At 42.4% G+C, this 22902-nt stretch overlaps 1 protein-coding gene across 3 annotated transcripts in view; it reads left to right on the top strand.

The window, feature by feature from the left end:
• The window catches only part of LTBP4 (latent transforming growth factor beta binding protein 4), a 506304-nt gene that overhangs the window by 431793 nt on the left and 51609 nt on the right, over positions 1–22902 (top strand). For all 3 annotated transcript variants that reach the window (XR_004540381.1, XM_033955323.1, XM_033955322.1), the window contains exons 19-22: positions 4090–4209; positions 11365–11490; positions 16916–17041; positions 22290–22412. Coding sequence is in view for 2 of the 3 variants with exons in the window: in XM_033955323.1 (XP_033811214.1) it covers positions 4090–4209; positions 11365–11490; positions 16916–17041; positions 22290–22412 (495 nt within the window). In the remaining variant the exon portion in view is untranslated. The remainder of the gene's footprint in view (positions 1–4089; positions 4210–11364; positions 11491–16915; positions 17042–22289; positions 22413–22902) is intronic.

Here is a 22902-nt window from a genome sequence, read left to right as displayed (position 1 = left end):
TAAGTTGTTAAGGGAGATACTGGAATGTATTTCTAGATTTTGGAGTTATTGTAATGCATGACTAGAGTTAGGATGTCATAATCTGACATCCCGTTCCCACCAGTGAAATCCTTAATCCTATTAATTCATCTCACTCAATGAAGTTACAGGGAAATACTTTTAAAACTAATTGGAGGAATTTTTTTTTCACTCAGAGAATAGTTGAGCTCTGGAATGCGTTGCCAGGGGATGTGGTAAAAGCAGATAGCATAGCTGGTTTTAAGAAAGGTTTGGACAAGTTCCTGGAGGAAAAGTCCATAGTCTGTTATTGAGAAAGACACGGGGGAAGCCACTGCTTGCCCTGTATTGGTAGCACAGAATGTTGCTACTCCTTGGGTTTTGGCCACCGTGAGAACGGGCTACTGGGCTTGATGGACCATTGGTCTGACCCAGTAAGGCTAATCTTATGTTCTAAAATTGATTAGGGAGCCAGTCTGGTGTGTAGTACATTTGGGGCTAGTGGATGGATATTCTGTTTCAATGGATATCCATTTGGAGTTAGGCTGAATAGAGTCATTAAGGAGGGGACTTGGTGAGAAGAGGGGATGTGACATCTCAAGCTTAAGTCTTGGAGATCCCAGGTCAGAGAGTATCCAGGATTCAGGAGTCCCAGACCAGAGTGTATCCCAGGCTCAGGGAACACGATTTAGGGAGTTTGTCTGCCAAAAGCCATCTTTTTATTCCCATTTATTTCACTGAAGTAAGTGAACACTAACACTGTTACTTCATTTCTAGGACTGAAGCTAAATCAGTTGTAGGAGGTGAAGTAAAAAAAGTGCTTTAAGTTTAGCTGCACTTTCCAGTATTTGGAAGTAATTCCATATGCAAGTCTTTTGCATGCCTTATGGAATGTGCACTAATCTTAAAATGTGTTTTATATAGTAGCATATTGGTCAATATTCAAAACGATATAATCAGCCAGAAATGGCTGCTGACTGGTTAAATTGCTTGTTGGGGGCTCTTCACTAATTTTCATTGGCAGTTAAGCCATTATCGCTGAAAATGAGTAGTTAGCACCTAAGTAAAAGCTGCCTATTTTGAGTGTGTGCCAGGGGCAGAGTTAGCACTTAACTAGCCAGGGTAACCACATAAATGGGACCACTTAAAACACAGCCCTATCTTTATGCGGCAACCTAAGGCCATTTAAGTTTTGAATACCAACTTAAGCAGCCATGTGTCAGTCAGCACTGCATAAACTAGATATTCAGTGTTGAAGCCCAGACATTGCTTGGCATTGATTATCCAGGAATAACACTGGCTGAATAATCACCCCGTTGTAAATGATGGTAGATAAAGACCAGCATAGACCCATCCAGTGTTGACAAAGGTGTGCTTTCTCTTTGTGTGTGATCATTTAGGTTTTACTTTGAGTTGCAGTGAGCATTTCTATTCATGCTGCCAGCTTTATGCCCCAATATTCAATGCTGGGCCATGTCCAGGCACTATAAGAACAGCCATACTGGGTCAGACCAATGGTCCATCTAGTCCAGTCTCCTGTTTCCAAGAGTGGCCAATCCAGGTCACAAGTACCTTGCAGAAACCCAAATAGTGCCAACATTCCATGCTACCAATACAGGGCAAGTAGTAGTGGCTTCCCCCATGTCTGTCTCAATAGCAGACTATGGACTTTTCCTCCAGGAACTTGTCCAAACCTTTCTTAAACCTAGCTATTCTAACTGCTGCAACCACATCCTCTGGCAACGAGTTCCTGAGCTTAACTATTCTTTGAGTAAAACAATGTTTCCTCCTATTTCTTTTAAAAGTATTCCCATGTAATTTCATGGAGTGTCCTCTGTACTTTTGGAAAGGGTGAAAAATCGATTCACTCTTGCCCATTCTACACCACTCAGGATTTTGTAGACCTCAGTCATATCCCCCCCTTAACCATCTTTTTTCCAAGCTGAAGAGCTCCAACCTCTTTAGTTTTTCCTTATTCAAGAGGAGTTCCATCCCCTTTATCATTTTGGTTGCTCTTCTTAGAACCTTTTCTAATTCTACTATAGATTTTTTGAGATACGGTAACCAAAACTGTATGCAGTACTCAAGATGGGGACACACCATGGAGCAATACAGAGGCATTATAATATTCTCGGTCATATTTACCATCCCTTTCGTAATAATTCCTAGCATCCTCTTTCCCTTTTTTTGCTGAAGCCGCATACGGAGCAGAAGATTTCAGCGTAGTGTTTACAATGACACCTAGCATTGAAAACCCAGGTTTGTGCGGCTGGCTATCTGTTATGCGGTTAAGTTCAATACTCAGCACTTAACTGCCTAAGTTAGGTGCTGCTTAAGTGACACTTTTATGAAGTCCAATATGACTGCTTAACTTAGGTGATTAAGTGCTGAATATCAGCACTTAACCACACAAGTGCCAACTCCGCCCTGACTTCTACAAAATTGCCGACTATGGCTTCATTGGTTTGTGCTGATATTTAGCAAGCACTGGATTTCCTTTTTAAAAAAAGAAGGTACCTGGTTCCGCCCCCAGCCCGCCCCCACATAAACCTCATGTCTTCTCCGAGTTCAGAGCTGCAGAGGACCTGCACGCATGCACAAATGTTGGCACGATGACATCACGCACATGCGCGCATGCAAGTAATGTCATCACGTTGACACAGACGCAGAGGCCCTCCAGACACTGCTCCAAGCTCGGGGCCTTCCAAAACCTGGACAAACTGCTGGGTTTTGGAAATCCCTCCGGGCACCCAGACAGTCCTCTAAAAAGAGGACATGTCTGGGTTTTCCCAGACATCTGGTAACCCTACTGACCAGTTATGTGCCACTGAATGTCAGTCGATGGTCCCACAGAAGTGATTTAACTGGCCATGGATGTCTTATGGCTGCTTAATTCCCTTTGAATATCAACTCGTATATTTTTATTCCATCCTGTTCTATATAGGGATCTTCTGTTTATATCCCTTCCCTTTTTGAATTCCTTCACCATTTTCATCCCCACCACTTCCTGCAGAACAGCATTCCAGGCACCCACCATCTTCTGTGAAGAGGTATTTCCTGATGTTGCTTTCCAGTTTCCCCTTTTGTAGTTTCATTTCATGTTCTCTGGTTCTGTAGTTTCCCCATTTTTTTTGGAAACGGTTCACATATGTTTTCCATGCTAAAGCACTTTCTGCATCAGAAATAATTCTAGCGCATGAAAAGTACACATTGAAAAGTGAAACAGGGTGGCCTCTTCCTTTTGCCTTTTGTGGTCAGTGAGCTCCTGCTTCAAATTTTGTGCTATTATGCTGTCACTAAAAGCATCAGCATTTTGCTCTGATTACTGTGAGCTATGTATGCCATAAGCCAGCCTTTCACCCAGTTTGATAGAACAGCTTAGATGCATTCCTTTTGAAAGGATCGAGGCCAATTTGGAACAATGATTCTGCCCCCAGAATGACCCTGGCCTTTCTTCACCTTAAATAGATACTTTTTGGCTGTATTTGATGTGTGCAGAAAAAAAAAATTTGCCAGTGAGAAATATTAAAAATAAAACACATATGCAACCCGATATTGACTGTGTAAGTACTTAGAATGTGAACCTACTAATTTAGTTTAAAAACATACTATTATATGGAACAAAGAGAAGAGAGAGATATGCTAATGAAAGGTACACACTGTCTTTGCTTTAAAGCTCTTTTTGGTTTGGCTCCGGGATACCTATCCTCTGAATTCAATTTTTATAGATCATTTAAAAACACTTGTAATAATTTCATGTTTATGTACCCTTCTGTTTAGGCTTGTTGTTTTAAAATATTTTTAAATAAGATATTTGCCTTTCAATTAGGAAATATGAACTCTTGGTTAAGCCCCTTGATTTTTCAATTGTACTCTTATAGTGTTTTTAGAAAGTTTTTAAAAACACACTTGTTTGATAAGTTTGTTACATAACTTTGTCCTTAACTTATTATGTTTTTTCTGAACTTTGACTGTACGATTCTTCTTCTTTGTGAACCGCCCGGAACTTTTATGGATGGGCGGTATATAAGAATAAAGTTATTATTTGGCCTCTTCTAGCCCAGAGGACTTAATATTGTTTTTTTTCTCCAGATATCAATGAGTGTGAAAACCCTTCGTCTTGCCCTGGGCAGGAGTGTATGAACACAGTCGGAGCCTTCCAGTGCCGTCCATGCCAAACTGGATACCGACTCCAAAACCGGAAGTGTTCAGGTAGAAAATTCTGAAAGGAAGCACTAGCATCTATCATAAGAACATAAGATTTGCTGCTGCTAGGTCAGACCAGTGGTCCATCGTGCCCAGCAGTCCGCTCACGTGGCAGCCCTTAGGTCAAAGACCAGTGCCCTATTTGAGTTTAGCCTTACCTACATATGTTCTGTTCAAGCAGGAACTTATCCAACCGTTTCTTGAATCCCTGAAGAGTGCTTTCCCTTATAACAGCCACTGGAAGAGTGTTCCAGATTTCTACCACTCTCTGAGTGAAGAAGAACTTCCTTACATTTGTACGGAATCCATTCCCTTTTAACTTTAGTGAGTGCCCTCTGGTTCTCTTCACCTCGGAGAGGGTGAACAATCTCTCTTTCTCTACTAAGTCTATTCCATTCAGTATCAGTCAGGAGTGCTGGGATCAGATAGTGATGGTGTGAGGTGATGATTTTGATTTGTCCTTAAGTTGACAGGTTCTGTATTCTGTGCCTATTCCTTAAAACCGCTCTTCTTAGAGGTGGTAAGCTCTCTAGCTAGGGTTACCAGACATCTGGATTTCCCCAGACATGTTCTCCTTTTCGAGGACATTTCCAGGGGTCTGGACGGCTTTTCAAAACCTGACACTTAGTTCGGGTTTTGAAAAGCCTCCTCTAAATCGCATTGGGCAGGCAGTGGGAGGCAGGGCTAGGGCAGTATTGGGGGCAGGGCTGGGGCATAATGGGGCGGGCCTGGGGGGCAGGTCAAGGGGGTCCAGATTTTACTATAGCAAAATCTGGCAACCCTATCTCTAGCCATACCTCTATCCCTTGAGCCCTCCAGTCCTAGCAGTAATGGGATCTGTATCCCTCTGCCTGTCTTCTGAGTCCAACAGTCCAAAAGGTGATGATCTTCTTATCTCTATGCCCCATTCACTGTGGTGTCCTGAGCCAACTTTTGCTTTGGTGACCCCCTCCAGCATCAGTGCCTCCTTCTCCCCCCCACTCCAACAATACATTCTGCATTTTCTCCAGAATGGTTTGAAGAAAGGCTTAGCTTTGGGCTTCCTTGGAGTACAAGTGACAGCAATGGCATATTTCCGAGGATTTGTTAAGGGTAAGCCCCTAACCTCGCAACTGGATGTAGTACATTTCCTAAATTAATCTAATCTAATCATTTAGAGTCACCTTAACCAAATTCTGTGACTCAAGGCAGATCACAAAAGCTTAAAAGAAGTGGGCTAGCATCCCCGAAATACATAAAAGTTTAAAAATCAAAAATTTATTCATTCACTAAGTAATAAACAGATATGTTTTAAAGGAGCATCTGAAACTATAATAATAATTTAGCTCCCTTAAACTGCTTGGTAGCTTATTCCAGAGCTCAGGTCGGGAGTCAAACTGTTAAGGCCTCCACGGTGCACTTTGATTCCTCTGTGGGAACTTAATCTTGTTGTTTTGGCCGTAGTAAAAGCTCCCTTTGAGCCATTGGCAGGGTGAACCATCAAGGACCTTATTCTGAAGGCAGTTTTCTTTATTGCTATCTCAGCTGCAAGGTATATCTTGGAGTTGCAGCCCTTGTCTTGCAGGAAAACATTTTTGTTGTTTTTCCGTTTTTCCCTGAGAAAGTTGTCTTCTGACTGGTGCTGTCTTTTGAACAAACCTTCGTCAGGGGTCCACTTTTGATAAAAAGGAAAATTATCAAAAGAAAAAAGCCTTGGATAAATAGCTATCAATAGGTGACATGCTGAAAAAACCGCCAGAGTAACTCTTTTTTCTTTTGATAATTTTCCTTTTTATCAAAAGTGGACCCCTGACGAAGGTTTGTCCGAAACACGGACCGTGTTGGGTCCCTTACCTGGTAAAAGGTTTTTAATCAAAGATTCATTTGTCATAATAAAGTCTGCCTGCATCGTGTACCAAGTCTGCAGTTTTTTTGGTTTGTTTGTTCTGGATTGTCTTTCACTGCAGACAGTTGGACCTTGGTTTTTTCCTTTGTTTTGGTTTGTTGGTGCTGTCTTTTCACATTTTAAGTTTTATTAAAGCTTGATATACCGCTTAACATTCCTAAGCAGTTTACATCGTACAATGCTAAAGGTTAATAAAAATTGGGAGGAAGAACCTACACGATTAAAATATTAATCAGAACATAAGAAAAAACTCCACAGGATACAAAAGGGAAATGGGTAGGATTACATAGCAAATAAAAAAAACTGAAGGGGCAGGAAAAAAAACAAAAAAGGGGACGTTGAATAATTTGGATCAGGCTCTAAGTCTAGAGCTCGTACGAATCTTTAAAAAAGAAAAGTTTTAAGGTTAGATTTGAATTAGATTCTTGCCTCAGTGTTGATGGGAGTGAGTTCCATAATGTGGGAGCTACCACTGAAAAAATTTGTTTTGCGCATTGTATCGTAAAATAACTGTCGAATAGAAGGAATTACAAGAAGATATTGCTAGGATGATGAAGTGTTCTAGAAGTTACATAAGGTATTTTGTTTTCCATGTGAATCAGTCAGTGATGTGTAGAGTGTTAAGGGATCTCAAGGGCTCTACACTAGGGTTACCAGACATCCAAGTAAACCCAGACATGTCTTCTTTTATAGGACATAGAAACATGATAGCAGATAAAGGCCAAATGGCCCATCCAGTCTGTCTCGCAACCTCTAGGTGAAGCTCAACCAGTGAGCCACAGCCCTTCCTCTACTGACGTTCAGTGGCACATAACTGGTCAATAGGGTTACCAGATGTCCGGGAAAACTCGGATGTGTTTTCTTTTTAAAGGACTGTCTGAGTGCCAGGATGGACTTTCCAAAACCTGGTAGTTTGTCTGGGTTTTGGAAAGCCCTGACTTCCTGGCTGCATCTGGAGGGCCTTTGAGCATGCACGGATAATGTCCGCACATGCTCAGAGACCCTCCAGACACAGCTCAGAGGAAGAGCATTCCAGTTTTCCACCACTCTCTGGGTGAAGAAGAACTTCTTTATGTTTGTACGGAATCTGGCCCCTTTTAACTTTAGAGAGTCCCCTCTCGTTCTCTCTACCTTGGAGAGGGTGGACAACCTGTCTCTATCTACTAAATCTATTCCCTTCATTATCTTGAATGTTTCGATCATGACCCCTCTCAGCCTCCTCTTTTCAAGGGAGAAGAGGCCTAATTTCTCTAACCTCTTGCAGTACGGCAACATTTCCAGCTCCTTAACTATTTTAGTCACTCTTCTCTGGACCCTTTCGAGTAGTACCGTGTCCTTCTTCATGTACGGCAACCAGTGCTTGATGCAGTATTCCAGGTGGGGGCATACCATGGCCCTGTACAGCGGCATAATAACCTTCTCTGATCTGTTCGTGATCCCCTTCTTAATCATTCCTAGCATTCTGTTTGCCCTTTTCGCCACCGTCGCACATTGCGTGGACGGCTTCATCGACTTGTCGACCAGTATTCCCAAGTCTCTTTCCTGGGGGGTCTCTCCAAGTACTGCACCAGATATCCTGTATTCATGTATAAGATTTTTGTTACCGATATGCATCACCTTACACTTATCCACGTTAAACCTCATTTGCCATGTCGCAACCCATTTCTCGAGCGTGTTTATGTCATGTTGCAGGTCTTTGCAATCCATCTGCGTCATCACTACTCTGAATAACTTCGTATTGTCCGCAAATTTAATCACCTCACTCATACCAATTTCCAGGTCGTTTATAAATATGTTGAAGAGCATGGGTCCAAGCACCGAACCCTGCGGCACTCCACTCGTGATGCTTTTCCAGTCCGAGTATTGTCCATTTACCCCCACTCTCTGTTTCCTATCCGCCAGCCAGTTTTCAATCCACATGAGTATTTCACCCTCAATTCCATGGTTTGCAATTTTTCGAAGTAGTCGTTCATGCGGGACCTTGTCGAACGCCTTCGGAAAATCCAGATATACAATGTCAACTGGCTTGCCCTTGTCTATCTGCCTGTGTTCTCCCTCAAAGAAGTGCAGCAGGTTCGTCAAGTAAGATCTTCCCTTGCTGAAGCCGTGCTGGCTGGTCCTCATCAGATTGTGTCCGTCAAGGTGATCAATGATGCGGTCCTTTATCAGCGTCTCTACCATCTTTCACCGCTCTATAGTTTCCCAGATCTCCCCTTGAACCTTTCTTTAAGATCGGCGTAACATTCACCACTTTCCAGTCTTCCAAAATCCTGTCCGATTTGATCGACAGATTGGCTATTAGTTGAAGCACTTCAGTTATAGCCTCTTTCAGTTCCTTGATTACCCTTGGATGGATGCCATCCTGTCCCATGGATTTATCATTTTTAAGCCTATCAATCTGCCTGCATACCTCTTCTAGACTGACCGTCAACCCTGCCAGTTTCCCGTCTTTATTTCCTGCCAGTCGGCTTCCGGTATGTTGTGTATGTCCTCTTCTGTAAATACAGAAGCAAAAAATGTGTTCAGTTTGTCGGCGATGGCTTTGTCCTCCTTTAGCACTCCCTTTATTCCATGGTCATCCAATGGCCCCACCGCTTCCTTCGTGGGTCATTTCCCCTTAATATATCAAAAGAATGGCTTGAAGTTTTTTGCCTCCTTGACTATTTTTTCCTCATAGTCTCTTACCTCCTTAAGGCACCTGCTTTGATGTTTGTGCTTTTTCCAGTTTTCGTCCGTTTTTGACCTTTTCCATTCTTTAAATGAAGTCTTCTTGTCTCTGATTGCTTCCTTCACCACTACAGTGAGCCACGCTGGTTCCTTGTTCTTTTTCCTCTTGGATCCCTTGTTGATACGCGATATATATTGATTTTGCACCTCGGTGACTGTGTCCTTAAAAGGGACCATGCTTGCTCTAGCATTTTTACTGTGCTTATCCTCTTCTTAATCTTCTTCCCCACCATGAGTCGCATCCCTTCGTAATTCCCTGTGGAAGTTACTGTACAGCTAACTTATTGACTTATTGAAGTCTGTAGTTTTCAGTCACTGTCTACTGGTAGAGGAGCATAATCCATCCAACTAGGCCAGTTTTGAGAAGCTAAAGGAAAGCAAATGAGCAGGAAAGATCTAATTTCTCCTTTTCCTTTATCTCTCTCTTGTCTTCCTTTGTTTAAGATCTCCCCCACTTTCTGTCCTCCTGTGTCCAGCATCTGCCCTCTTTCTCACCTCCTGTGTCCAAAATCTGTCCTCTATCTCCTTATGCCTCCTGAAGCCAGCAATTCATATGTCTCTCAAGTTCCACCTCCCTTGTCCAGTACCTGCACTCTTTCCATACCCTTCCCAAAGGCTAGCATATCCTGTCCATTTTTTTTGCCCATGTGTCCAACATTTCTCCATCTCTATGTGCCCAGGTGTCCAACATTTCCAACCATGTCCAGCCATATCCCCTCTATCTCCTTATATCCCTCTATGTCCAACATCTCCCCTCCATCTACATGCCCTATTTCCTTTGCCAAGCAAAAACAAGAACAAATATCTCTGCAAAAAAACTAAAAATAAATAGCCCCCATGTTCACCATCTCCTTAGAGCCTTCTCATGTATAGCATCTCCCCTCCATCTTCATAGGCCTACACCATGTCCTATATTTCCTTTCTTCTCCCTATAATAATAATAATAATAATAATTTTATTTTTATATACCACCTAACCAAAAAATGGTTCTAGGCGGTTTACAACAAATAAGCACAAGTCATACAGTGGAGAGTAATTTTAAAAGGAAAAAACAATTCAAAACAAAATACAATAAATAAGAATTGGTCCTACAGTAGAAAATATGATTTAAAAGAAAAATACAACTTAAAAGAATGGTTCTAAGCAGATTACAACAAATAAGAACCGACCATACAGTAAAAATACAATTTAAAAGAAGATACATTGCATGACGGAAGCATAGAATTATTAAATGAAACAACCAGTTAGGATACAAATTTTTCAAACAGTTGGGTCAGGATTTCCTTGTTCTATGTTCAGAATTTCCTTTCTTTCTCCTATATCTCACTTCCTATATGTCCATTATCTGCATTCCTTCTTTTGATCCCCCCCCTATTTCAGTATCTTCTTACCTCTCTCTTTCTTTCCAACATGTTCCTTTCATATTTCTAGGTTCTCATTGTGTCCAGCATCTCACTTTGCAACTTCATCCCTTCAGTCCAACATCTGCCTTCCCCTCATGCCAAGTATCCTTATATTCAATCCCTTCCCTCCATTTCTGGGTACAATATTTTGTACACTCTTTCTCTTCCCTCCATCCAGCCCCTCTACCCCATGGTCCAACATCTCTCTATCCTCCCTCCTATTTACCAGCATCTCTCCCTCCTTTCCCCCCTACCTCTGTGTTGGAGTCTAACTTCTCTTTGTCTCTTCCTTCCCTACATCTCCTCTACCCCGTGATTCAACATCTCTCTATCCTTTCTCCAATTTTCCCTCATCTCTCTCTGCCTCTGGGTCCAACATCTCTCCTATCTCTTTCTTCTCCCCCAGTTGTCCAACATGACACTCTTCCTTCCCTCCATGCCTGGATCAGGTATCTCCTCCTCCCAAACCCCCAGCAGCCTCCTTGTCTACCTTTAAATGTATTTTTCACCTTCCAAACACTAGAAGAAATAATATTTCAAATAGTATTGCTTCTGCCATCTCTGTCGTCTTCCCCGTTCTGCACTCCAGCAGAAACAGAAAGTTACATCAAAGGTGCCAGGGTGTGACAGAGAATACACCAGGGCTGACGCAGGCAGCGTTATGTGAAACACTGTCGGTACTTGGGAGGGGAGACATGAGTTTAAAAGTAGATTGGAAAGTGGCCTGAGAGAGATGGGGGGAGGGGGTGGTTTGCCGGACCCGGGAATGGAGGGTAGAGAGAGAGATGAGATATGCTACAGGGGTGGGAGACGCTGCTACTAGCTGGAGAAGCAGGTATTTGGCCACTGCAGAGGAGCCAGTGAGGTAGGCCTTTAATGCTCTTGAGGCTTGGCTCACCTGGCCCATGTCTTGAACCAGCCCTGGCCTTCATATCCTAGCAGTAACAAGCTCTGTATCCCTGTATCAATTCACTGAGCCCTCCAGTCCTAGAGGTGACAGGATCTTTATCTCTATGCCCTTCCCTTGAGCTCTGTACTCTCAAAGGTGACAAACTTGAGAAATTACTGTATGTTCTTCCTTGATCTTGCTAACCAGATGGTAGCACTTCTCTTGCCTGCTGAGCTATAAGTTCCTTTTCCTTGCAGACATCAATGAATGTCAGACCGAAACCACTTGTGGTTCTGGAGGACGCTGCATCAACACAGATGGTTCATACCAATGTGAATGCCATACAGGCTACCGACTAAATAGTGATGGGACCCATTGTGCAGGTAAGTGTGGAGGCATAGACCAGAAATCAACTAAAAAGCAGATTTAAGGATGAGGGTATAGAAAGAGAAGAGGAAGATTATGATTTAATGATTTTGGAAACATTAGCCCAGCATCATTATTCTATATTCAAGGAGGCGCAGAAATGTTCTCAGCCCAACCAACTTCCTAAATTCTGAGCATTTTTTTGCCAATGTAGCTGAAAACAGTGTTATTTTATTTTGCAAAGTGCCAATCAACAGCATCATAATGCTAAGTTTTGACATTGTTTCAGATTGATTGAACCATGTCAACGAAAAGTGTGGAATTTTCAAGTGTGGAACTTCAAGCCATCTTGAACCTTCCTATTCCTGCAGAAGAAAACTCCAAAGGAAGTCCATGAATATATGATGCAAACATTGAATGACAAATCCACATCATACTCCACAGTGAAGAAGTGTGCAAACTTTCAGAGTGGAGATTTCGAGACCGAAGATGCAGCAAGGTCTGGAAGACCTCCAATGGTACCAACTCCTGAAATTGTTGACTATGTCCATGACCTGATTTTGGCAGATCAGCCAATATCGGCTAAATCAGTTTAAGAGACAGTAGAGATATCCAGGGAATGTGTTGGGTGGATAATCCATGAATAGCTGGGCATGCAGAAGCTGTGTACCCAAATGTTTGAATGCTGATGAGAAATGACACCAAGTGGACACTTCCAAGTTGATTTTGCAGCATTTTCAGCAAGCTGGTGCCAACGTTTTGGAACGACTAGTTACTGTTGATGAAACATGGTTACACCATTGTAATTCGAAGACAAAACAATAGTCTATGCAATGGCAGCACTCAGGTTCTCCAAGGCCAAGGAAATTCAAGATCCGAAAGTTAGTAGGAAAGATCATGGCCATAGTGTTTTGGGATCAAGAAGATGTTGTAATGACTGACTATCTTCCAAGGGGCCAAACAGTTAATACAGAATACTATTGTAACTTGCTATGCTGATTAAAGGAGGAATTGAAAGAAAAAAGGAGAAGGAAACTGAGGAAAGGAGTTCTCTTTTTTGCTAGACAATGCACCTACTCACAAGGCTGGCAAAGCAATGGATGTTTTAACACAGTTGGGGTTTCAGTGTATAGAGTAGACCATCCACCCTATTCAGCAGATCATGCTCCATTTGATTATTTTCTGTTTCTAAACCTTAAAAAGAGTTTGAAAGGGTGACAAGTTTCAAGTGATTTGGAGATAAATGCAGCAGTGGAGCAGCATTTCAGTGACTAAATCAGAGTATTTTTTGAAAGGTTACAGAAACTTCAGACATAATGTTGAATTTAGGGGTGAATATGTGGAATAACTTGTAAGATTCATGGCAGAACGACATTCCCATCTTAGTTGGGCTGAGAACTTTTCATCAGCACCCCCCCCCCCTCGTATTCTTGCATAAAAAACATTATATAAGAATATTGCCTTCAAATCTGATTCAACCTCTCTAATTTGTATAAATTAATATTGTATTATAAACACAGTAATATTTTGGCTTTGATTCCATATGACCATACTGGCTGATTGACAGGGCATTTCTCCATTATAAATGCCCATGATTTGTACTTTAACTTTTGAGACAATGCATATCTAAAGCTTTTCTTTAATGGAATACCTTGTAGAAATCCTTAGAATCTCCTGTGGCCTGCATATGTGCTACTACTTAACACCCAGTCTGATAATGTTTTATACAGAGCTGAATTAAAAATGAGGCATAGCAGAATTTTCCTTCTTGGACCCTTGTAGAAGTAAATGATGATCCTTGTTACATAGGAGATGACAACAGATAAAGACTCCCTCAGTCCATCCATTCTACTCAACAAGACAAACTTCTTGTGCAATAGGACTGGTAGTCTTGACCAGTGGGTTAAATGCTCATTAGCCATGATGGTTGTATAGAGCCCACTGTTTTGTTTTCATGCTCCACCTCCCATCACTCTGAGATGAATTCCTTCCCCTCAATCTTAGTCTCTACAAGCAAGGAGTAGGGAGCCTACCTGTTCTGCTTGAGTTTAATCTTTATTATTTTTGTGTTTTTATTATCTGGTCGGAAGCTTTCGATGCTGCAGAGGATCCCGGTCACCCCAGGACATCTCTAGTTACAAGAAGATACAGAATTTCATAGGGTTACCAGACGTCCGGATTTACCCAGACATGTCCTCTTTTTAGAGGGCATGTCTGAGCATCCAGATGACTTTTCAAAACCCAGAGGCTAATGTCTCGATTTGAACAGTCTCTTCCTTCCTACCAAAGGTTGTATCCAGTTTGCACATAAACCAGGAGATGTGACTCTCACCCGTCACACCTAAGGGAGTGAAGAAAGCATAGAGTGTTGAAAGTTCTAGATGTGTGAAGAATTTTGATTCGTTACTTGGAGGTGACCAACGGGTTCCAGCTGTCAGATCACCTCTTTGTGCTCACCAGAGTCTCCTGTCCATTTGCTGTTTTCTTCTTTCTCTGTGCTCACCATCCATCTTCCATCTCTGTACCTTTCCTTCCACTGCCATATAAAACATTTATTTCCCATTGTCTACCATCTCGCTCTCTCTCTCTCTCTCTCCCTGCCTTGTGCCTGGGTCAAACTTCTCTATTCCCCTTCCTCCCCTCCATTATCATGTGAAATATTTCTTTCTCTCTCCCCATGCACCATCTTTCCCTGCCTTCAGTTCTTCATGCATGTCTCCCTCCATTCCACCATATGCAAGATGTTTCCTTTTCACCCCTTTCTATCGCTTTGTTGCACTCCTTTCCACTTCTCCAACCCCATGCCAACAATTCTTCCTCTCTTCCACCCTGTGCAGCAGGTTTCCATCCCTCCCTCCTATCCCTCTGTTTGGCAGCTTTCTGTCCCTCCCATCCCCCTGTGCAACACTTCCCAACTGACCCTCCCCCCGAGATCTGACATACCATTGGGTCTCTCAATGCAGCAGCAGCAGCAGCAGTGGACAACTAGCAGACACAAGCTCTGAACAGGCTTGTTCATGGCCTGCCATGCCAGTAACATCATCAGTAACATCATCAGTGTCATCAGTAACATTATCAATGATGTGGTAGAAGGAAGGCCCCTCCAGGTCAGGCCATGAACAAGCCTGTTCAGAGCCTGCATCTGCTAGCCATCCACCACCGCTGCTGCTGCTGCTTTAGGAGGTCCTTGGAGGTATGTGAGGCTCACCGGGAGGGGGGAGGGCTGTTCACTGAATCTGTGAGTCAAATTTTGGGGGAAATGAATCAATTCACCGAAGTGAATTGGTGAATCGATTCAAATCGGGCAGCACTACTCATTACTGGCAGCAGGCTCATCTGTCCTACCCTAGGAGCCGGGAACTGCCCTGATATGTCTCGTTGGTCAAGACTACCAGTCTTGTTGCACAAGAAAGAAGATTAGATTCTTACCTTGCTAATCTTCTTTCTTGTAAACAAGAATGGTAGTCTTGACGCCTGCCCTGTCAGATATTTACTAGCCTGCTTTCTGTTTCAGATATGCCTGCTTAGTCAGATGTCTTGTTTCTATCACCTGCCCAGTAGGGTCAGGAATTAAGAGGAATTCACTCATAAGAGTCTCATTATAAATTCTGAGCGAGGTATAAGTAGGACCTGGGAGTGGCCAAGATGGCGGCACGGACCCGGCGTTGAGATCGAGCTCTCGTGGCTGTCAGCGTTTTCCCTTTCTAAGTAAGAAATATGCCGCATAAAAGAAAAGGGTTGGTTAAGGCGCCTTCTTCCTCGACGCCGGTACCACCTTCCAGACAGCAGACGATTGAGCAGTTATTGCCCGGCATCTGCATTGGACCTGGCGAATTAAGCCCCGCGTTGGGGAAAGGTAAAGAAGGCCTTACCTCACTGGGGCATGAGATCTCACTTTCGCCACCGCAAGCAGAGCCACCTCCTTGTCCGGCGAACTCGAAGGCCCTGGAGGCGGGAACAGCCAGTGTTGCTAGGGACGCGCCTGGAGTTCCGGTGGAGGAAGCGGCAGGGGCAGACGAGTTTGTGCCGATGGAGGTCTACATTGGGGAGAAAAACCCCAGTAATGAGGTGACTCTAGCAGCAATTTGGCAAATGCTCCAGAAATTGGATAAGGCTGCAACTAAAACATCAGAGGCTGCTTCAAAGACATCAGAAGAGGTAAAAACTTTGGCTGGTAAAATCGATGATGTATCAAGAACCTTGGAACATTCTAATATAGAAATGAAAAATTCCATAACAAAAGTACAATCAGAAGTTCAAGTTTTGCAAGCTTTCAAAGTAGCTGCGATTAAAGACAATACTATGCTTCAAAGAAAAATAGAAAATATTGAGAATTTTAATCGCAGACTTAATGCTAGAATTTTGAATTTCTCCAAAGTACCCGGGATTTCTGCATATGAGATGTTTAAAAGATATTTGTTGGAAGTTTTAAAATATTCACCAGACCATATTCCTCCATTAAATAAAATATATTATCTTCCACAAACAACTAGACCTCGGGAATCAATGGAGGGAATTCAACCAGATACACCGCAATTGGATGTTAACAATATATCAGATATTTTGGAAGAGTCAATATCTGACTCTTCATTGAGAGTGACACTTCTGATTTCATTTATATTTCAACAAGATTTGGATTCCTTTAAGAAACTTTATTTCCGTTTATCAAAAGAATTGTTTCATGGTAAAAAGATATGGGTATTCCTGGATGTAACTAAGGTTACCCAGGAAAAGAGGAAACAATTTTTGTCTTTGCGACAGGAGACCAGGGGACTTGGGGCGTCTTTTTTACTGGCTTACCCTTGTAAATGTGTAGTAAAATTTGCTCAGGTTAAATATATTTTTTTTCAGCCAGAGCAGCTAAAATCATTTCTGGAGCTTAAGAAAATTGCTGGTGTTTAGCGGGGAATATTATGATAATGCAGAGTATGTTATAGCCTTTCATTGATTGGTTCTTTTTCCTTTTTGTTTAACTTCTTAATAATAATTGCCATTACTCCCCAATATTTTGTGGTCTAAGGAAGCAAGAATTTTATTTTTATTTTTATATAATCTGATATGATGTGTTACCATTTATTCTGGCTGTATTTCCTTAGCAAGAATGTTTATTTCTTGTAATATATTGAAAATTTCAATAAATATATAAATAAAATAAAAAAAATAAATTCTGAGCAACAGAATATTGGTGCAGATGGCTCACAGGTAGGTGGTTCCTTTTGTTTCCACCTTGTTTGTTTCGGTTAGTAGTGGTTTAAATCATTGTTTAATGTTTGTATTTAGAGCAGAACAGACTTATGTAGTTTGGGGGAGGTTTCCCCACACCCCTCTATTATGTTTGCACAGATAGATTTAAGCATAGTGAAGAAATTTGAAGCCACGCAGAGAAATGCGGGGCTCCCTTTCTTAACAGGCTGTTCTGACCACTAGGTGCTTTCTCTGCAGATATCATTGAGTGCTTGGAAGGGGATTTCTGTTTCCCACGGGGGGAGTGTCTGAATACAGAGGGCTCATATACCTGTCTCTGTGCAGAGGGATTTACAACATCACCTGATAAAGCTTCCTGCATAGGTATGATATGACCAGACAGCATCTTTCCAGTTCCTTTCTCTCCCTAGGGCTCGGTCTCATCCCCGGCTCTGCCCCTGAATCACTTTAAGGTTTGTTTTCAAATCACCAGTGGCATAATATGGGTGAGTGGCGCATGGAGCGGTGGTGCCCCTTCCCCACCTTTTCTCCTGACCCCTTTCCCTTTTCTCGTACCTTTTTAACTTCTCCGGTGTGAGCAGCATAGCCACATCAGTGTTGGCTTGCCCTTTGACATCACTTCCTAGGCATGATTCCTGGAAGTGACATCAGAGAGAGCGCCAATGCCAAAGCGGGCAGCAGCCTCATGTTGGGGAAGTAAAAAAGATATGGGAGAAGGCAAGGGGCACGCGCAGTTAGGAGAGGAGCAGGGCGAGATGGTGCCTCTGCAAAGCACTCATGGCTAGATGCACTAAGAAGATCAGAAAGACCGTGTGGGTCTGCACCAATCTGATTTTATGGCCAATTTCAGAAAGAGCTATTGATGCACTAAAATGTTTGCATGCAAATGATTCACATCTGTGCCCATTAAAAAAAAAACAGGTTATACAAGTAAGAGACTGGTCTTGACCAGTCACTTTTTTTGGATCGCTAAAAGCGATCACTTTTTATAGTGCATCGAGAAGCCATGTTAAAGCATCAATCGCTCTACTAGTTTACATGGCATTTAATATTATTTAGCTTTTTTGCATGGTTGGATCGGGGAATGAGTAACTGTGCAGAAAACTAGGCGGTGAGCAGGCAGCGGCATTGGGCGGTGGCAGATGGCGGGGTAGAGCCGAGGAGACAAAGTGATGTGAATGTGAATTAAAATTTTTAACACACAATAAATGTTTTAACACGTTAATCACCCCCCCTTTACTAAACCGTGAGAGCGGTTATTAGCACAGGGAGCTGCACTGAATGCTCTATGCTGCTCCCGACGCTCATAGGAACTCTGAGTGTTGGGAGCAGTGCAGCTCCCTGCGCTAATAACTGCTATCGCGGTTTAGTAAAAGGGGGTTGTAAATATGCAGCCCTACTTCTTATAATGGTGAAATATGCTATTTGGTTCAGCTCTACTCTGTATTATAATATTATTAAGGCTACATGGTATATGTTATGTTAATCAGGTTTTCCATTTTACCTTTACCTATTCCGTTCAAGGTTGAATTACATTACAAGAGGTTTGGTCATTTACCCAGGAAGTTACAATGGGCAGTTTCACACGGACATTCAATAGAGTTGCTAGTACAGGTAGATCAGCACAACTATTAATACATTTAGGTCATAGTTACAAACACTAGTTACAAGTTCAAATAGGTCATCGTTGGCTTATCGTTATGTCCCAGGAGTTGTATTAGACCAGGGGTCTCAAAGTCCTTCCTTGAGGGCCGCAATCCAGTCGGGTTTTCAGGATTTCCCCAATGAACATGCATGAAATCTATGTGCATGCACTGCTTTCAAAGGAGAAATCCTGAAAACCCAACTGGATTGCGGCCCTCAAGGAAGGACTTTGAGATCCCTGCATTAGACAGTTTAGAAATGGGCTTTTACAATTTCCATTTCAGTTACTTCAAGGTTTATAGCCCCGGTAAGACAGTGTCCCATTGGTTATCTTCCTTCCACCAAGTCTCAAAGATGCCTATTTTATATATATTCATTTAGTGCAATGCATTCTAGATAAAAATAAACCCTAATAACCATTGCAGTAAGCAACAATTGGATTAGCTGCTTTCCTGTTGATTGACTTCCCAGTCTCCTCCTGCTCTTTTGGGTTTCCAGTTTATTCTTCAAGAACAGTAGGACATTAATCATCACAAGTGGGTGATGACATTGCATGGAGACTAGGCCAAGGGGATGTAAATAAAAGCTTTAGGGTTTCCTTGAGTAGATTGCTGAATATGTGTAGGGCTTCCCACCTCAGCACCATCAAACAAGGCAATTTCAGCTTCAGTTAGAACATAAGAGCTGCCATACTGGGACAGACTGCATAGAAACATAGTCATAGCCCTAGAAACATGATGGCAGATAAATGCCAAATGGCCCATCTAGTCTGCCCATCCGCAGTAACCATTATCTCTTTCTCTCTCTGAGAGATCTCGGGTGCCTATCCCAGGCCCTTTTAATTCAGACACAGTCTCTGTTTCTACCACCTCTTCCAGGAACTGTTCACGTATCTACCACCCTTTCTGTAAAAAAGTATTTCCTCAGATTACTCCGGAACCTGTCACCTCTTAACTTTATCCTATGCCCTCTCATTGTAGAGTTTCCTTTCAAATGAAAGAGACTCGACTCATGCGCATTTATATTATGTAGGTATTTAAACATATTACATTACATTAGTGATTTCTATTCCACCATTACCTTGCGGTTCAAGGCGGATTACATTCAAACTAAAAACAAGAATTACATTCCTCCAAAGTATACAGATTGAGATCTTTAAGTCTGTCCCCATATGCCTTATGACGAAGACCACATACCATTTTAGTAGCTTTCCTCTGGACCGACTCCATCCTTTTTATATCTTTTTGAAGGTGCAGCCTCCAGAATTGTACACAATATTCTAAATGAGGTTTCATCAGAGTCTTATACAGAGGTATCAATACCTCCTTTTTCCTACTGGCCATACTTCTCCCTATGCAACCTAGCATCCTTCTAGCTTTTGCTATCTCCTTTTCAACCTGTTTGGCCACCTTAAGATCATCACATACAATCACACCCAAGTCCCGCTCTTCCGTAATGCACATAAGTTCTTCACCCCCTAAACTGTACCGTTCCCTCTGGTTTTTGTAGCCCAAATGCATGACCTTGCATTTCTTAGCATTAAATTTTAGCTGCCAAATTTCAGACCATTCTTCAAGTTTCGCCAGGTCTTTCTTCATGTTATTCACACCATCCGGCGTGTCAACTCTATTGCAGATTTTGGTTATCATCCGCAAAGAGGCAAATCTTATTCGACAACCCTTCAGCAATATCATTTATAAAAAAGTTGAAAAGAACAGGCCCAAGAACAGGAACCTTGAGGCACACCACTGGTAACATCCCTTTCCTCAGAACAAACTCCTTCGATCACTACCTTCTGTCGCATTCCACTCAACCAGTTCCTAACCCAGCCTGTCACTTTGGGACCCATCCCAAGGGCACTCAGTTTATTTATTAGACGTCTGTATGGAACACTGTCAAAGGCTTTGCTAAAATCTAAATACACCACATCTAGCGCACATCCTCTATCCAATTCTCGGGTCACCCAGTCAAAGAAATGGATCAGATTTGTCTAACAAGACCTACCTCTAATGAATCCATGTTGCCTCTGGTCCTGTAATCCACAGGATTCCAGAAACTTGACCACTCTCTGTTTTAAAAGCGTTTCCATTAATTTGCTTACCACAGAAGTCAGACTTACTGGCCTGTAATTCCCTACTTCTTCCTTACTTTCACTTTTGTGGAGAGGTTTGACATCCATTCTTCTCCAGTCCTCCAGTACCACTCCCAACTCTAGAGACTCATTGAAAAGGTCAGTCAATCACTTCTCTAAGTTCCTTCAGCACCCTCGGATGTACACCATCCGGCCCCATCGCTTTGTCTACCATTATTTTAGCTAGCTCCTCACGAACACAACCCTCTGAAAATCGATCATGGTCTAATACTCCTTCATCAAGCCTAGTATCCTGTTTCTAATAGTGGTCAACCCAGGAAAAATACCAGCCCCCACAGTTAATCTGAAATTGGATATTTAGTGCCAGTTATTCAGATACTGACTTAGCACGGAATATCCAGTTTCAGTACCAGCTTGGAAGTGCTATCCAGTTGGCAGCCATATAAAATTAGGACACCTGTTTTGCTGTCTTAATGTTATCTCGTTAATGTTATCCAGTTAACAGCCTGAGTATGGCCGCTAATCAGTTAACCTCCAGCTCCTTCCAAGCTCTACCCTTGGACCACTAGCACTGTGGCCCTTATTCTATAAAAGATGCATACAGTTAAGTGCCTAAATTTTTTTTTAATTGGTTTATTTAACACTGATAATTGAAAGCACCATTAAAACCGATTTTAAAAAATTAATTTTATGGTGAGTGCCTACCACTTTGAGTTAGGCATCTACACTGAGACGCCTATCGGCAAGTAGGCAGACGGATTCAGAATGGGTATGGATTCACTTAGGCGCCAGTAGGTGACTACCTTTGGCACACTCATTTAGGCCAAGAAATCTCCAGCCTAAATGGCAGTGCACCTAAGCATTCAATACATACCGATGCCTAAGAATGTTTAGCTACTGCTTGGTGTGATTCTATAAATGGCACCTAGAAGTTGATTGACAACCGTGCCAAAGGCGCCTAGGACTTAGATGCTATTTATAGAATCAGGGCCTGTCTGGATTGTGCCAAGGCAGTCAGGAAATAATCTGTGGCACTATCTACTATTAGTGCCATTGAATATCTCTCTCATCGGCACTTATCCAGTTACTGTCATCCACTAACAGGATAGATGCCTTTGAAAATTTTCCTCTGAGTTTGTACCTGAAGAAGTGGACTTGCTCAAGATACAAGGAGCAGCAGTGGGATCTGAACCAAGCTGGTTCTCAGCCCACTGCTTTAACTGTATTTTAGCTTCAGTTATGCAGGTTTTCTGTGAGCCTATTTGATAAGACTCCAACAACAACTGTGAACCTCACTTGCTAGAGTTCAATTGTACTGTGGCATATGAGCCATCAATTCTATTTATATATAACTTCTATAGTTATTTTTCTAGCCCCAGAATTGTAAGGACGCTGAAAAAAGAGCTCCTTTAAAGAACCCTTGAAAAAGCCCTTACAGGTGAAACGGGTCCCGTCGGGGCACGCTAGAGGCATTGCATGCAATGATAAGTAAAAAATGAAACATATGCTGTTTTCTAGTCTTTATTTATTTTAAGAAAAATAACTATAGAAGTTATATATAAATAGAATTGATGGCTCATATGCCACAGTACTTTTGAACTCTAACAAGTGAGGTTCACAGTTATTGGAGTTTCCAAATTGCCTCACTTTTCATCTTCAATATTGTTTTAGTGTTTCCTATTTGATAAGACACCTGGGCACCTACAGTATGTGTTTTTTTAAAGTTGCCTCAAAAGATGACCTGTTATAAAATTACCCTCTAAATGGTCATTTTGTAATGAGTTTGATATGTAAAATAACTACATTTCTAATTTTCACTGCTAATCTTCTCACTTTTTCGCTGGTTCCTGGCTGTCCAATCATTTCTCCTGGAAGACAAGGATGAGTGTCGCGAGAGAGCTCTCTGCGGGGGAGGGCGATGCAGAAACACAGAGGGCTCTTTTGACTGTGTATGCCAGACTGGCTTCCGGGCCAGTGCCGACAAGACAGTGTGTCAGGGTGAGATACTCACTCCTCCCCCAAGAAACCTTTGCACTAATCTTTTACCTTTTCAGGAATCCAAGCCAGCAGATTTGTAGAAATGTAGAATACAACAGAGATCCCATAAAGCTTGATCTGACTTTATCCCAGGTAGTGTTGCCATATTTTCTTCTGCACCCTCAGACACATGACCCCGCCCCATTCTGCCTCCAGCCCCACCCAGTTCAGCCGCCAGCCCTGCTCTGTTCCATCCCCCAGCCCCAACCAGCCTCTTCTGTTCCCCTGACGAGCTCCAGCCGTGTCTGGAGGGCCTGGATCATGCGCGGATGTGTATGACATCATCCGCGCATGTTCAGAAACCTTCCAGATGTGACCGGAACTCGTCAGGACTTTCCAAAACACAGACAAATGCCAGGTTTTGGAAATTCCGTTCGGGAGCCCAGACAGGTTTCTAAAAAGAGGACATGTCCAGGTTTTCCAGGACATCTGGTAAATCTAATCTCAGGAA

Source organism: Geotrypetes seraphini, chromosome 8, assembly GCF_902459505.1.
Source record: "Geotrypetes seraphini chromosome 8, aGeoSer1.1, whole genome shotgun sequence".
In the NCBI taxonomy this organism is placed as follows: Eukaryota; Metazoa; Chordata; class Amphibia; order Gymnophiona; family Dermophiidae; genus Geotrypetes; species Geotrypetes seraphini.
This window is presented reverse-complemented; position numbering and strand designations above follow the sequence as displayed.